The 14358-nt window shown below is 34.3% G+C and overlaps 2 protein-coding genes across 2 annotated transcripts in view; one reads left to right on the top strand and one right to left on the bottom strand.

The window, feature by feature from the left end:
* Nucleotides 1-7672: 7672 nt before the first annotated feature.
* Nucleotides 7673-11179, top strand: LOC134528056 (E3 SUMO-protein ligase KIAA1586-like). The gene has a single exon (XM_063361271.1). The coding sequence runs from the start codon at nucleotides 7778-7780 to the stop codon at nucleotides 10079-10081; it is 2304 nt and encodes a 767-aa protein (XP_063217341.1). The 5' UTR covers nucleotides 7673-7777; the 3' UTR covers nucleotides 10082-11179.
* LOC134528110 (toll-like receptor 3) overlaps nucleotides 10625-14358 on the bottom strand; it is a 45378-nt gene continuing 41644 nt past the window's right edge. Inside the window, 2 exon segments of the mRNA XM_063361389.1 lie at nucleotides 10625-11804; nucleotides 11903-13502. Coding sequence (XP_063217459.1) covers nucleotides 10997-11804; nucleotides 11903-13164 — 2070 coding nt within the window. The 5' untranslated portion in view covers nucleotides 13165-13502 and the 3' untranslated portion in view covers nucleotides 10625-10996.

The following is a 14358-nucleotide window of genomic DNA, read 5'->3' as shown; positions in this document are numbered from 1 at the left end:
GTAAATAGTAATACACAATTACATTTGAATATGTGTGTATGAGAATGTGCGTGTGTTTAAGCGAACATTTCATTTGTTGTCAAAACTTACTTTGTACTTATTTACAGGCTTGTATTATTGGAGCGCGCAGTAGAAAAGTATTATTTGCAAGCACTAGAAATTCCTACTGTTGCATATGCGCTCGATCTTCCACTAAGAACGAACCATCACATGAACATATTTGTTATAAAAACTGGTTAAAAACACCAACAGCGATGGAAGCAGATATAATTGTGGAAGGTTTCAAAAACAGCATGTCAATGCACAATTTGAAATATGGGTACATTATAGGTAAGGTCAGAACATAAGTTAGCACTTTGAAAAATAAATTTATATATGTATTTTTAGATTTTTATATTATCTTTCCAACAGGAAAATATGATCTTATGTAATTTTTAATCGGGTAGATTTGGCACGGTTTAATGAAGTGGCAATATGCTATAAAATGACAGTTACCAATTATCAACATGTGAAAACTATATACTATTTTGGAAAAATATGGGTAAACATTTAAAGCAGAACTGTAAGTTTTATTACATTAATTTCATTATTCATGTAACCGAACCACTTTTATATTGAGTTAACGTTCGAAACTTCGCTTTAAGAACAGTTCATATTTTAGCTTCACGTTATATTGAGCACCCAAAGTTTTAAATTTGTCAGAATTTGTTTTAAACTGTGATACTGTTTAAAGTTTATTTCTACAACCTGTTTGTGTTAATTCAAAATTTTAACATATTTCGAATTGTGATACACGGTTTGTTGTGGTCATTTGTTTTCAATACAGGAGTTACATTGTTATGCGCACTTTTTCATTACTATACTCTTCTTTTACATAAATATTTCCGTTTATCATGTGGTTTTATTTCGTGCATCGTGATTCTTTTACATTTTTTTCACGTAACACGACTGACATCTCTATTTTACTTCGTTTGAAGAAACCTTCCTAGCTACTTAAAAACAAGTACACATTCTCATCAATCCTTTTTACAGATACTTTCTCAGAACTTGAAAGTTTAAAAACGGACGACTAAACTGATACGAAACAGTGGTTATTTTTATGTAACCCAATATGTTATTATTAAAAAGCTAGAGCTACTTGCCTATTCTAGGTATTAAATTCATTTCAATACTTTAAGAAACATAGTAAAAGAGATAAAAAATAGTTATAAGTTAAAGGAAGATTTTCGTATTCAAACACAATTCCTAAATTTGTTTAATTTGTTTAATTCGTCCAAGTGGTTAAGTTTCTTAACGACTTTTTTCAGTGATATAACTCAAAATATTTATCAACAAGCATGATCCGTAGCATGAATATAATAACATTTCTGTTCTATATGTACTGTATTGATAATAATATAATCATACACCAGAACGGCTCATGATTGCAATTACATCACTTTCTTTAGGGTAGTTCGTAATGAATGTTTTTTCAATGCTAACATTAAATATGTGTTAATTTACCTATAGGAGATGGAGACAGCAGTGTTATGGCGCAACTCACAAAAGCCCAGCCTTATGGACCAGAATTCACCATAACCAAAATTGAATGTTCTAATCACATACTCAGAAATTACCTTCGGCGAATAAGAGACATAAGCACGAAAACTAAGAATCCTGTTTGGCAAGTTCCACTGAGTGCAAGAAGAGCTATTACTGTTGATAGGCAACTTCGTTTGCGGTCTGCTGTGACAAGTGCTATGAAGTACAGGGCTGGTCAAGCAGACTTAACTTTACAACAAAAGATTAATGAACTGAAGAAGGATATACAAAATGGCCCATTCCATGCTTTTGGAGACCACAGCATGTGTCAGGAACGAGGGTATTTCTGTACAGGTCCAAAGCAAGATGAGGATAATATAGTTCCAGATTTGAAAGTAGTTGGTATTTGGGATGAGATTTTAGCAGCCAGAAATATTGTTGCTTCCCACGCAGCTAGCCTCATTCACAATGTTTCAACAAACAGGGCAGAGTCCTTCAATTCCATTATTTGCAAATATGTAAGTGGAAAGAGAGTGAATCATTGTCTTCGTGGAGGATACAATATAAGGTGTGATTTGTCAGTGATAAATGTAAATAGCGATGGCAGAACACAGGGTATAATTCACAAGAGTTTAACAAGACACAGCCCAGGGAAAATTTGCAAACAAAACATTCTAAGTAAACAAAATTCAGTTTCAAAGCGGCGTAAAAGACGCAATCAAAAACATAGAATACGAAGAAGAAAACGTTTGGTAATGAGTGGCCCAGACTGTCATTACGGCATTTTTTGTGTTTCTTTATTTTATTACAGACCATACAATGAGCTCAGCTTAAACAAAAGTTATTGTTAATTTTATTTATGGATAATGTTTTTTTACTCATTTATTAGTTTTAATTTATTTCCAAACTATTTTGTTTTATTAGCTTAAGCAAGCATCTTTCAAATAAAATTTTTTTGTAGCTTCCAAACACTTTTAGCATATATTATTCTAATGATTATCGTAATTTAGTGAGTTTGGATTATTTTTATGTCTTTCCTGGTATGTTAGGTCTTTTGAGATCTAGGCGACGTTTTTACACCTTGAGTAATTGAGCTTGTGTTTCTGGTAGTGCATGTTTCACAGTTTTCAATGAACAGATTCTTAAAAATGTAAACAAATCTGACAATGGAAATCGGTAAACATAATTTCCATAAAATTATTATGCTTTGGTGTTGTTCATACTGTATTTTACAGAAGGCGGTTAAAATGAATATGATTATGTGTATTAAAAATTCGTTTACTAATGTACTGTCTAGTTATGCTGCTATGTCATAATTAGCAACTGCGTAGTATTGTCACTGAGACAATTTTCTATGACATCAATAGAAAACAAATATTCATCTAGATTTGTAGAAAAGCAAGTTACTATTGTGAGATCATTAATAGAATTTTTATTATTATAAACTCTGTACACATGAAGTGCATTTTTTATAATCGATAATATATAGAAGTGACAAAAATTAGCTCCTCCGCATTTATATACTTGAATGCAGTAGCAGTTACTTATTTTGTAGCCACGAAGATTTGTAGCTGGGATTTCTATGTTTTCCAGCCAATGCTCTGTCAGACAGGTTTATCATACATAATATCTAGATACATAGTTAGGCAGTTTAACTTATTTTTAGGCACCAGATTTTTTAACGAATTAAAGAAAGTAGTTGGTAATGTTTAGAACAATCAGTAATATCCTGTTGCTTGTATTTCTTGCAATCGGCTGTTTTCAATAGCATATTTATAGATACTGATTTTCGGAAAACTTATTTAAATGTATAATTCAAGCATTAGTATATTAACTATTGCAAATATTCACATATTATACAAAACTAAATGATACAAAAAAACCAAAGAAGCCATAAACATAAAACAGAAATTGTTTGGCGTAAACATGTTCATTTTTCCCCACCATATTTTCTTTATAATATAAGCAAAGTTGTATTTCTCACAAAGTAAAGCTGTGACATGAATCGTCAAAAAAAATGTTCGTTGGGAAAAAAACTTATTTTTTCTGTCAAATCTAATTACACGAACGCTCACTAAGTGTCCATCATAGTGCGTAAATCAGTTCAGGAAACAAAGGTTTCAACCTCCAAAATTTATTTTTCAAAGCTGAATTTTTGCACAGTGGTAGAGTCAACTATGCTTAATAACATACCGAAAGTTTACCGCTGTAGTTATTGTGCATATTACGGAAAAAGTGCAGTTAATTCCTAGATGACAGCGACTTGCAGCAATACATTAAAATACCTTCCATTCATATAGTTTTAAACGTAGACTCTCCGTAAAATCATCAAAATAATCTGGAAATGCTATTACCCACATTCACATTGAAACAAAGTCAGAAAGGTAATATTAAAGGTGTGATATAAATCTATTAATTAATTTAATGAGTTTTTTAATCTCAATCAAGGACATAATAAACTGATTATAATATTAACGACTGGTCTGACGTAATACCTAACTACTTAATTGAAAAATTTTTGAGAATTACTTAAGCTTTTAAATGACATACTTTGCAAAACGCTAGCGTAAATTATTACAATTCTAGAGCGTTCCGAGCGAAATAATGTTGCGTGGGTACGGTGCTAGAGTCGCAAGAGCAGGAACGAATTTCGCTCTTACGAAATAGAGATTTCTGGAATTTTTTACCCACACAGAAATTGAGTAAAGTGGTAATACCATTCTTTTTTAATAACATGTAAAAGTTTACCCCGTAATCCTTGTGCGTCACACCGAAAACGTGCAATAAAGTCCTAAATAATATTGTTTGAGCGTTCCACAATATTGCACTCCGTAGACTTCATTATTATATAAAACATTCAGTAAATAAAACCATATTAAAATAAAAAAATTCCACATTATAAACCTAATTGAAAAACATCTCTTTATATTTTTCTGAACATGCAATATTATAATAATATTAGGAAAAAGTATTTGTCATTAAAATTTAGGTATAAGGAATGAAAATATACATTACATAAACGTGCTGACTTTGACGTAAAAATTGTTTAAAAGACGTGGTTGTAAATTTCGTAAACTTTGAATTGGCATATTTTGTAAGATACTGGTACAACTGGCATGACCGCAGAAGCGTTCCGAGCGTGGTGTGCGTACCGCACTGTGGCGGTGCTAAAATCGCACGGACTGGGACGATTTTCAGACTCTAAACAAATACACTAATTTAAAGGCAAACAAATATGCAACAACGTTTATAAAAGCGTTTTTTCCCATTGAACTCTTATAAATTTTACAATTTGTGTTTATTTTTACATTAAATAATATAATTATGGTTTTATTAACTTTAGTATAGTATAATTATGGTTTTATTAACTTGTCTATCAAAAAAATATCTAAGAATAATGTAATTTTTATCACTATAGCCATGCACAGCAATGTCTTTAGATTATTTTGTTGTTCATGTTGAGAGTACACTACATAAATTGCATTTATGAAATGCTTTTTTGTAGATCATTGTAAAATATTACCATTTTGGGCTTAAATGCACTTTTTGGTGTAACGTTCAAGGTTTGCGGCGGTAAACTTTTAATATGTTACTAAGATGTGTTTATCCTTCCACTGTACGAAATTTCAGTTTTGTAATAATTTTTCAATGCATTAAAAAGCTTCAATTCATAGGAACGAAAATCGTCCCGGCCCGAGCGACTTCAACATCGCCGCAGTACAATGCACACTACCACACTCAGAACACTTCTGCAGTCAATCAATTATACAACCATCTTAACAAATATACCAATTTAAAGCTTAAAAAATACATAAATTTATTCATCTTAATTTTCATGTCAGTCAATTTATATAACTGCAATAAATAATTCCATTCTTCATATATTCGGATAAAAATCTTTTCCTAATATTATTAAAGAATTGCATGTGTAGTAAAACATATACAAACTTTTAACTTTTAATTTTATTACGTAAAAAGATGCTTTTGTAGACAGCAAAGTAAACATAATTAATAGTAATAACGTTTACGGGTTGAAAATATTGTGGATCGTTCAAGAAGCTATTATTTAGGTCTTAAATGCATGTTTTTGGTGATACGCACAAGGTCTACAGCGGTAAACTTTCGGTATGTTATTAAGCATAGTATAATCTACCACTGTACAAAAATTCGGCTTTTGAAAAAGTATTGAGGATGAATACTTTGTTTCCTGGTCTAATTATAGAGATTTAACGAAGGCTGCTAGCCAGCACACAATTCAACTTAAAATAGCTTAATCATTTACGCTAAATATTTTACAATAGACCCCTTGATTTATTTATTTTAGATAAAATAATTGAATTATAGTAATGATATAATAAAAGATATAAAACCTGACTTTGTAGGTACTTAACGATTTATATTTTCGTACTTTTTATGAAGCATCAAACTAATTTTTTAATATTTCAAAATCTTAACACATTTTCGGATAAAGGCTTGGTTAAAAATCTTGCATTGTCTGGTTGAAAATAAAATGATGAATTAGGATTATAAACAATAATTAATTGGTATTTATATAATTTTAAATTTAAATAATATTTTTTAATATAATATCTACCAACAGATAGAAATCATATGTCTCTTAGTGTTTTCGACTGAAACATTGCTAACAGAAATAATTTAAGAGTTGATTTTTAAATTGTATAAAGACTCATTCATAAAGGAAAACCAATAGAAGTATATATATAGATGTAAATTAAATACACTCTATCGTATAAAATAGATAAACAAGACCAATTATAATTAGTGACGCTATGTCGCGCCGGCTGCGGCTGTGAGAGTTACAACCGCCACGCCACAGAACGATACACGCTGTGACACTCGGGCCTCTCTAGAACGCAAACTTATTAACCTAGACTCTTTATAAAAACACTACCTTAAAGCTAAAAGGATACACAAAAACATTTATAAGAAAATGTTTCGCATTAGGCTTTTCAGCTTTGTGTAAATCATATTTTTATCAAGGGTGACAGATATAAAAAAAGTATTTTATGATTTAATCGATGCATATATTATCTTTAATATTATACTTTGGAATATTTATAACACGAATGTATAAATAGCGTTTCTAGATTATTTTGATAAGTTTACGGAGAGTCTACGTTTCAAACTGTATGAAAAAGAAGTATTTTAATGGACTGCTGAAAGTCGCTGTCATCTAGAACTTAAATGCACTTTTTCGGTGATACGCACAAGGTCTAATGCGGTAAACTTTCGGTTTGTTGTTAAGCATAGTCAACTCTACCACTATGCAAAAATTCAGTTTTTGAAAAAAAATTTCAATGTTTGTGCTTTGTTTCCTGGACTAAATGCCGTGGGGTAGCAGACAGGCGAACTCCAGCCGTGGCCCGCTACGCTGGCCACCAGTTTTTGTTATTCCCTTGCCCCTTTCCTTTCGCAGTATGGAACGAAGGTCGTGTACGGCCGGAGAAGAGGGATAAGCCGAGTCACCCCTACCCCTCCTGTTGTAAAATACGGAAGAACACAGCAGGGCAGGGGGGGGAGCTTGAATGTTTCTTCGAACCACCACGGCACTTGGTGGAAGAAACACAATTTTTGAGCGCGGCAGGTCATTTCAAGGCTATGTAGGCGGGCCCCTTAACTAATCCATACACATGGATGCATGTGTTCTTGTTTTCATTTAACGAACGTGTTTTACCTACAACTGTAATATTATTACTGTTTAAAAGTACCATTTTTAAATTATAAAATATTCTAAAAATATTTGAGTCCATTACCACTATTCTGTTGTTACTAATACAGGGGTTAATTTCAGTGGGAACGCAAGGGAACGGCGTTCCCTTACCTCCCAAGAGTGCCGGAACGCAAGGGAACGCACTTAAAACTAAAAGTTTAAAAAACAATTACGTTGGATCAATATTATGCTTTGTTTGCGAGTGACTCGTAAGCAGGTAGGAAGCGCCCGTACAAGCCGTTGTGAGCTGTGTTGTGATGAGTCATGCACAGAATCAGGGAGGAAGGTGACTGGTGAGTCATCCTCGTCCGCGCCTCTCTATAACATAACAATGCCCACCCCTTCCTCCCCTCCATTCTTTCGCCGCGCCACCGCCCCCGTGATCGTTGGAGTTTAGTCAGTTTACAACAGGTGCGTTGACTTGACCTTGACGCCGTTTCGCGTTTAAGTTACAAGTTGCATTGTGTTCTATGATTGTGTTCGTTTTTATACTTATTAGTGCTAGTGCAGCTAAATAGTTTGACTATGACTACCAGAAAATTTGTTGATTTTTTTAAACCTAACCCTAAGAAACAAAAAGGTTACGTGAATTCGGAAGCATCAAGTACGACTTCAATTGTTAATCAAGATAAAAAAGAAGACGCAATCGGAATCAAGGAGGATAATTGCGATTACCTTTCCCCTTCGACTTCCTCGTCGGACAAAACAGTATCCAGGTTGAAGGGTTTGGGATCTGATACAGACGAAGCTAAGGTTAGTATAGAAAATAATGATTTTGTTGGGGGTGAACAGCCAGTTTGTTGGTCTGTAGAACAAACTGTTGAATTCAAAGCAAAAAATCCATGGTTAATTGTGAACAGAGAACTAGGTTGCAATGTTTGCAGAAGCGTGAGTACTCTAGGTGCCGGGAAAACGAAGGGCCTAAAGATTAGCGAAGAGTGGGTTTTAGGAACTATTACCGCTTCCGGAAACAATAAGAAAGACCAGCAATCCTCTCTTAGGAAAAAGATATTTTTACACCGTGGGTCTCGAGCTCACTCTTTAGCTGAAAAAATACTCAATGAAGCAAAGAAAGATACAATGAAAAAAGCTGTTGCTTCTATGCATCAAGAGCAGCAAATTGCAACTGAGCGCATTTTCCGCACGGCTTATAAGCAAGCCAAATTAAATAGGCCATTCTTTGAGTTTGAAACTGAAATTGATATTCAAATAATGAATGGTTTAGATATGGGCCGAATCCTCCATTCAAATGTCGCTTGCTCCAATATAGTTCATCATATTTCTGATGAAATGAAATCAGACTTAATAAATGGCCTAATCAATTCAGACTCTAAATTTTCCCTGCTTTTAGATGAAGCCACTTCAGTTTCAAACAAAAATGCTTTGGTGGTTTATATCAGAACTGTTCTAAAAGGAATGCAAAACCCTATGACAGTGTTCTTAACACTTTTTGAACTAAATAGCACAACATCAGCTGGTATATTACAAGAACTTCTAAATCAGTTACAAGCATTAGGTCTAAGCTTTGAATTCATAAAAGACCACATGATTGCTCTAACTTGTGATGGTGCATCAGTGCTACTAGGCAAAAAATCTGGCCTTGCTATGCAGCTTACTGAAACATTCCCCAACTTGTTCATTTGGCATTGTTTGAACCATCGTTTAGAGCTTGCCGTACACGATTCCGTAGAAGAAGTAGCTGGAATCAATCATTTTAAGATCTTCATGGATAAAATTAGAAACATGTTTAGTTGTTCTCCGAAAAATAGCAGGGAGTTGGCAGAAGTTGCTAAAGGACTAGAGGAGCAAATTTTGAAAATCGGCCGTGTTTTAGATACTCGTTGGGTAGCTTCCAGCTTAATGGCGGTGAAAGCAGTTTGGACAGATTTTAAAGCTTTGTACAACCATTTACTTGAAGCATCTGAAGACAAGCAAAGGGACTCGAAGCAACGTTCGACTTACAAAGGGCTTTGTAGTACATTGTCTTCTACAACTTTCGTACACAACCTTGCATTGATGTACGATGCTCTAGAAGAGTTAGCTGATTTGTCCCTTCAGCTTCAAAAATCAAGCCTCAACCTTATCCAAGCCCACAGTGATATAACACTGTTAATCAAAGTGTTTGAAAACCGAGTTGAAAACATGGGTAGACGTTCAGTGGAAGCTAAAATTGCTATTGACGATTTGATGTTTCAAGATGTTGAACTTTATGTGAGAGCCAAGATACCAAGTATTCCAGAAAAACAGTTCTATCGGAGCCTCGCAAACAACTTGACTTCAAGGTTGCTATCATCTTCAAATGCGTCTGAAAACTACAACACAATCATGAATGACATCAAAGTGATCCACCCCATGTATTGGCCAAAAGACTTATCCATCACCTACGGAGAATGTGAGATCCAGCGAATCTGCGATAGATTTAAGATTAGCAGCTCTCAGGATATAATTAGAGACTTCAGACACTTCAAGCAGGGACTGAAGCCTATGTTAAGTGGAGAGAAACCTACTATTCTTGAGCAGCCGCCGTCGTTTAAGAAACTGATATCCATCATAAATAGCATTGCAGTGTCTAGTGCTGAATGTGAACGTGGATTTTCTGCAATGAATTTAATTATGACTCCTCTTAGATCTTCACTCTACATTAGCACGGTTTGCGATTTATTGCGGATCAGGCTCCTAGGACCTCCTGTGGCTAGATACAATCCCGAGCGACACGTCAAAACTTGGCTGGCGAAGGGACACCATTCTGCACTTGACACCAAGTCAAAACAACGAAGGCAGAAAACGTACAATGAAGACAGCATTGCATTGTGGGAACTTTTTTCCTAAACCCGTTCTTTTTTTAATATCTTTTAGAATTTCAGAACATTAAGTTTTCATAAAAATAACTAGGCCTAACTTGTAGTTGTGTTCTAAACTAAAGTTTTCTTAGTTTTCTTTTTGTATTTACAGTTAGTTGTGTATTGATGTTTTTTTGCAGTTTTCACTTCAAAAAATTAACAAACAACTAATTTTACCAACTAGGCATTGCCTTACAATATTAGACTACAATGACTACAAACCGTACATTGTCATAATAAGTAGATGAAATAACACCTTAACTTTTTAAAATTTCATTAAATTTTTAAAATGAAACCGTGTTACTTCTTTGTGTCATTTATTTTGTGTGTAATTAAACACTTCCTTTTATTTTCCAAGAAGTTGGTCTATTTTGAATGTATAAATATTGTTTTTTTACCCATAAGGTAGGCCAAATTTTCTTTGTAAAATATGCAAAATTGTAGTTCAAGCAAGCTGTTATATTCAAAAACATCTATTTACATATGGATATGTATTATTACAACTGTACTGTATATCAATAAAATTGTAAATAAGGCTTTATTTGTTTTTATTTTACCATTCATTAAAAAAGTAATATTGGTAAGCTTCATTGCTTCAAACAAAATGGTCAGTGAAAGTAGTCAACAAGATGTTAATGGAGCAAAGGGTGAACTCAATTTAAATTCATGTTTTTATTTTCTTACATCATAATCAAGCACTTTAAAAAGTAATCACCATTAAAATATCAATTTTTTATAAAAATAATTGTAGTATTATGTCTGGATGGCCTAAAAACGCGGGTTTACAGTTATAATTTTCAAAACTTTTTCCCGGGGGAGGGCCCCCGGACCCTCCTCCTTCCTGGGGGGTATTCCAGACCCCCCGGTCTGAGCATCCTGCTTTAGAGTTCCCACACCTAAAACTTTAGAAATTAAGCACTGTACTAATATCAAGATATTCCAGCAACAATGAGTTTTGAAACATTGCAGCAGAAATACAAGATATTTTGTTATGTGACACATTGAGATAATATAATTTATGCATATCGGAAAACATAGAACTATAAAGAAGCTTAATCGAGTTACAAGAAAGATCAACATATGTGACTTTTGTCAAGTTTCTAAATGAATGATGTCCCAGAAATTGAATGCCGTTATCTGGCAATTCAATATTTATGATGTCACCGAGACTACTGAAGATGTCGTCAGTTAAAACAGGTAAATAGTTACCTTTAAGTTCCAAGGTTTTCAAATATTTTGAACATAAAACCGAGCAATTAAAACTTTCACTGAAATTAAATCCAACCACACTCAATGATTGAAGTGAACAAAGATATTTTAAAAATTCCGTAGTAACGATGTTTTTATGACCAGACGTTCTTGTGTTTTCACGTATGTTCAGAACCCAAAGATCAGAAAGGTGTTGGAAAGTAACATCATGAAGATTGTCCAAGTCAGCAAATTCAATTGTTATGGTATTTAGAAGTGGTGTTTCTGCAAAGGCATGGGCATTGTAACATGATATACTATTACCGTGAAGAGTGAGAATATTTAGCTTACTCAAGTATTTGAAAAGATTTGGTATTAGACTTGTTAGATTATTATTATCGAGTTGAAGAAACTCTAAACTGGTCAAATTATTAAATACTTGATCCTCTAAATAATTTAAGCTATTGTAAGACAAGTCCAACAATTTTGTCTGATAAAAACCATTAAAGTACCCCTGTTCGATTCTTTTGAAATTATTGTGGGAAAGCAAAATTCACGAAAAATTCGATTCTATATCTGGTAGTATGGTAAATGAGTAAAAAGAACAGTCTAGTGTGTAGGCACAGCATAAAATTTGTTAAGTATCAAGGTGCTATCCACATAGCATTCACATTCCAAACTACACAAACTACTTGCATTATAGGAAGTACTGACGTCCACACATTTTGTAATATTTTCATTATCTGAGGAATTTTTAATGCCATTTTCAAACCTGTCCTCAATTATATACGTTCCACTTTTGTTCTTCAGCATGTCTAAGTTTGTTAATAAGTCTTCGGTTATAGGTCCATCACATATAATATTGTACTGCTTGTAAGGGTTAAAAATAGACGACAGCACCTGTCTTGTATAATATTCACAAACACCACAGCCAATAACACTAAGTATTTTTAAATAAGGCAGCTCTAACATTTCATTTATCAATGTCAAGTTTTTCCAATTCAAGTTGGTTCCATCAAGATTAAGACGTATGACAAACCTTTCTCTTTTTAAAAACGAAGCTTTAATTTCAAGTTTGTTGTTGTTTGCAAGAGAAATGATCGAAAACTCCAAGGAATGAGCAATTTCAGTATTACTATGTTTTATGGTTTTGATATTATTATAAGAAAAGTCCATCGCATGAAAAATTTGGCTTCCTTTTAAAAAATTGCCCACGCTTGTAAAGCATGGATATTTTACTCCAATCTGGTCCAGACATAAATCTGTATCCATTTCGAATCGAACTCTTTTATTACGACTTTTAAATGAAACAGGTAGATAACTCAGGTACAACCACTCGAGACGATTGAAAGAGAGATTAACTTCGGTCATTTTAATCAAGTCTAACAGTGTGTATTTTGATAGTTCCCATATCAAGTTATTACTTAAGTCAACATATTGCAGGTTCAAATTATTTGAAAATATTGCTGGACTTAAAAGTTATATCTGATTGTTTGATGCTTTAAAAGTTTTTAAAAGCGGCAGCTGCTCAAAAATTTCCTGCTCGATGCATTCCAATCGATTGTGCTTCACTAAGAAGTATTGCAAGTTGCTAAGGTTCTTGAAGAGCTCGGGACTAAGTCTAGATATGGAGTTATTGTTCAGCCACAGAGTGCTCAAGCTCACGAAGCCGTCAAAAGTCTCGGGTTGAAGGTCAACGAAGTGATTATTGAATATGTAGAGCCCCTGTAAATACTGAAGGTTTTTGAAAACGTCTGGATGTATGAACTTTATATTGTTTCCTGAAACGTCAATGTAAACCAAAAACCTGTTACTGCTGAATATGTGTGATGGGAGATCCTCGATTTTATTGTTTCCGAGATCAATTGTCGACAGAAACACCATACCTGTGAACGAATAAAGGGAAATTAATTCAATAGTGTTATAAGAGAAATCTATGTATGTCATGTTTGGAAACCGGCTACACCACACAGAAGTGTTGTGGGTCAGGCCACAGTCGTTTGTCACAAGTTGGTCAGTTAATCTCGTGAGCTGATTGAAGCTGAAGCTCAACATAGTGATGTTCCTGGGAAGGTCTGGTGGTACTTCCTGTAGAGACAGCCTATCACAGGTAACGACGATGTCGTCACTCCCTCTGGTCATATTGCAGCCAGGCCGTATCTGAGCAACAACATGCGACTGAAGAAATGCAAACGAGAATATGGCGAGTAGCATTTCTAAGCCTGGAACAAAAGACACAAACACAAGTACAGCGTGGTTTTAAATGACAGCCTCAGTTATAACATATTGACGTCGTACCTCCTGTGGCAATAAAGCCCATTCCCAGTTCCCACTGGGGGAAGATACCCTCCCATTCAGCCTGCATGAGCCAAGCACACAACTGTCCCAATATGCAAACAACCTCCCAGTGCGTTATTTAATTGCCTTAGTAATAAGTCTGCAAAAATTTCAGTTAGAGTGTAACTAAATTAATCTATCCCCAATAATGTCCACATGGTCAGAGTGCAGTGTGAGACACATGAGTTGGCCCATTAAGGTCACCGTGCTTAATGAATGCCCTAATTCCCTTTACTTGCCTTGGGCCTGAATGAAATCTTACTGTCATCTGAGTGTGCCACCTAATGTCAAAATAGCATTATAGTAATAAATTGAATAGTTACGGGAAGCAACATACAATAACCAATCTGAGTTATATTTTATAACTATTCACTTTAACTTCAATTAATTACAGCACTTCTTAGCATCCAGCCACTTGATTTGCATTCAGATATTTTATACAAGGGATTTGTGATATGTATGGTGTATTAGATTTCACATAAATATTAACTATTTTTTTTTTACATTTTCGTGTAAGGTGAGGCTGTATCCCCCCTCCCCCTTTTCCCTGAAATCACAATCCTGCAGTCTTCATCGGATCACGAACCAGTTCTGACGCACTGTTCCTTGGGGAGCCACCATCTGTACTCGACTGATATACTAACTCTAGGAACTATAACGTATCAACCCAAAACTTTTCTCGATTAAAGGCGCAGTCTGCCCGGGCACACACACGGTGCGCAGAACTTCAGGAAAAACAAT

This window comes from Bacillus rossius, chromosome 1 (genome assembly GCF_032445375.1).
Source record: "Bacillus rossius redtenbacheri isolate Brsri chromosome 1, Brsri_v3, whole genome shotgun sequence".
Taxonomy (NCBI): Eukaryota; Metazoa; Arthropoda; class Insecta; order Phasmatodea; family Bacillidae; genus Bacillus; species Bacillus rossius.
The sequence above is the reverse complement of the archived record's forward strand: the minus strand, read 5'-3'. Positions and strand labels throughout refer to the sequence as shown.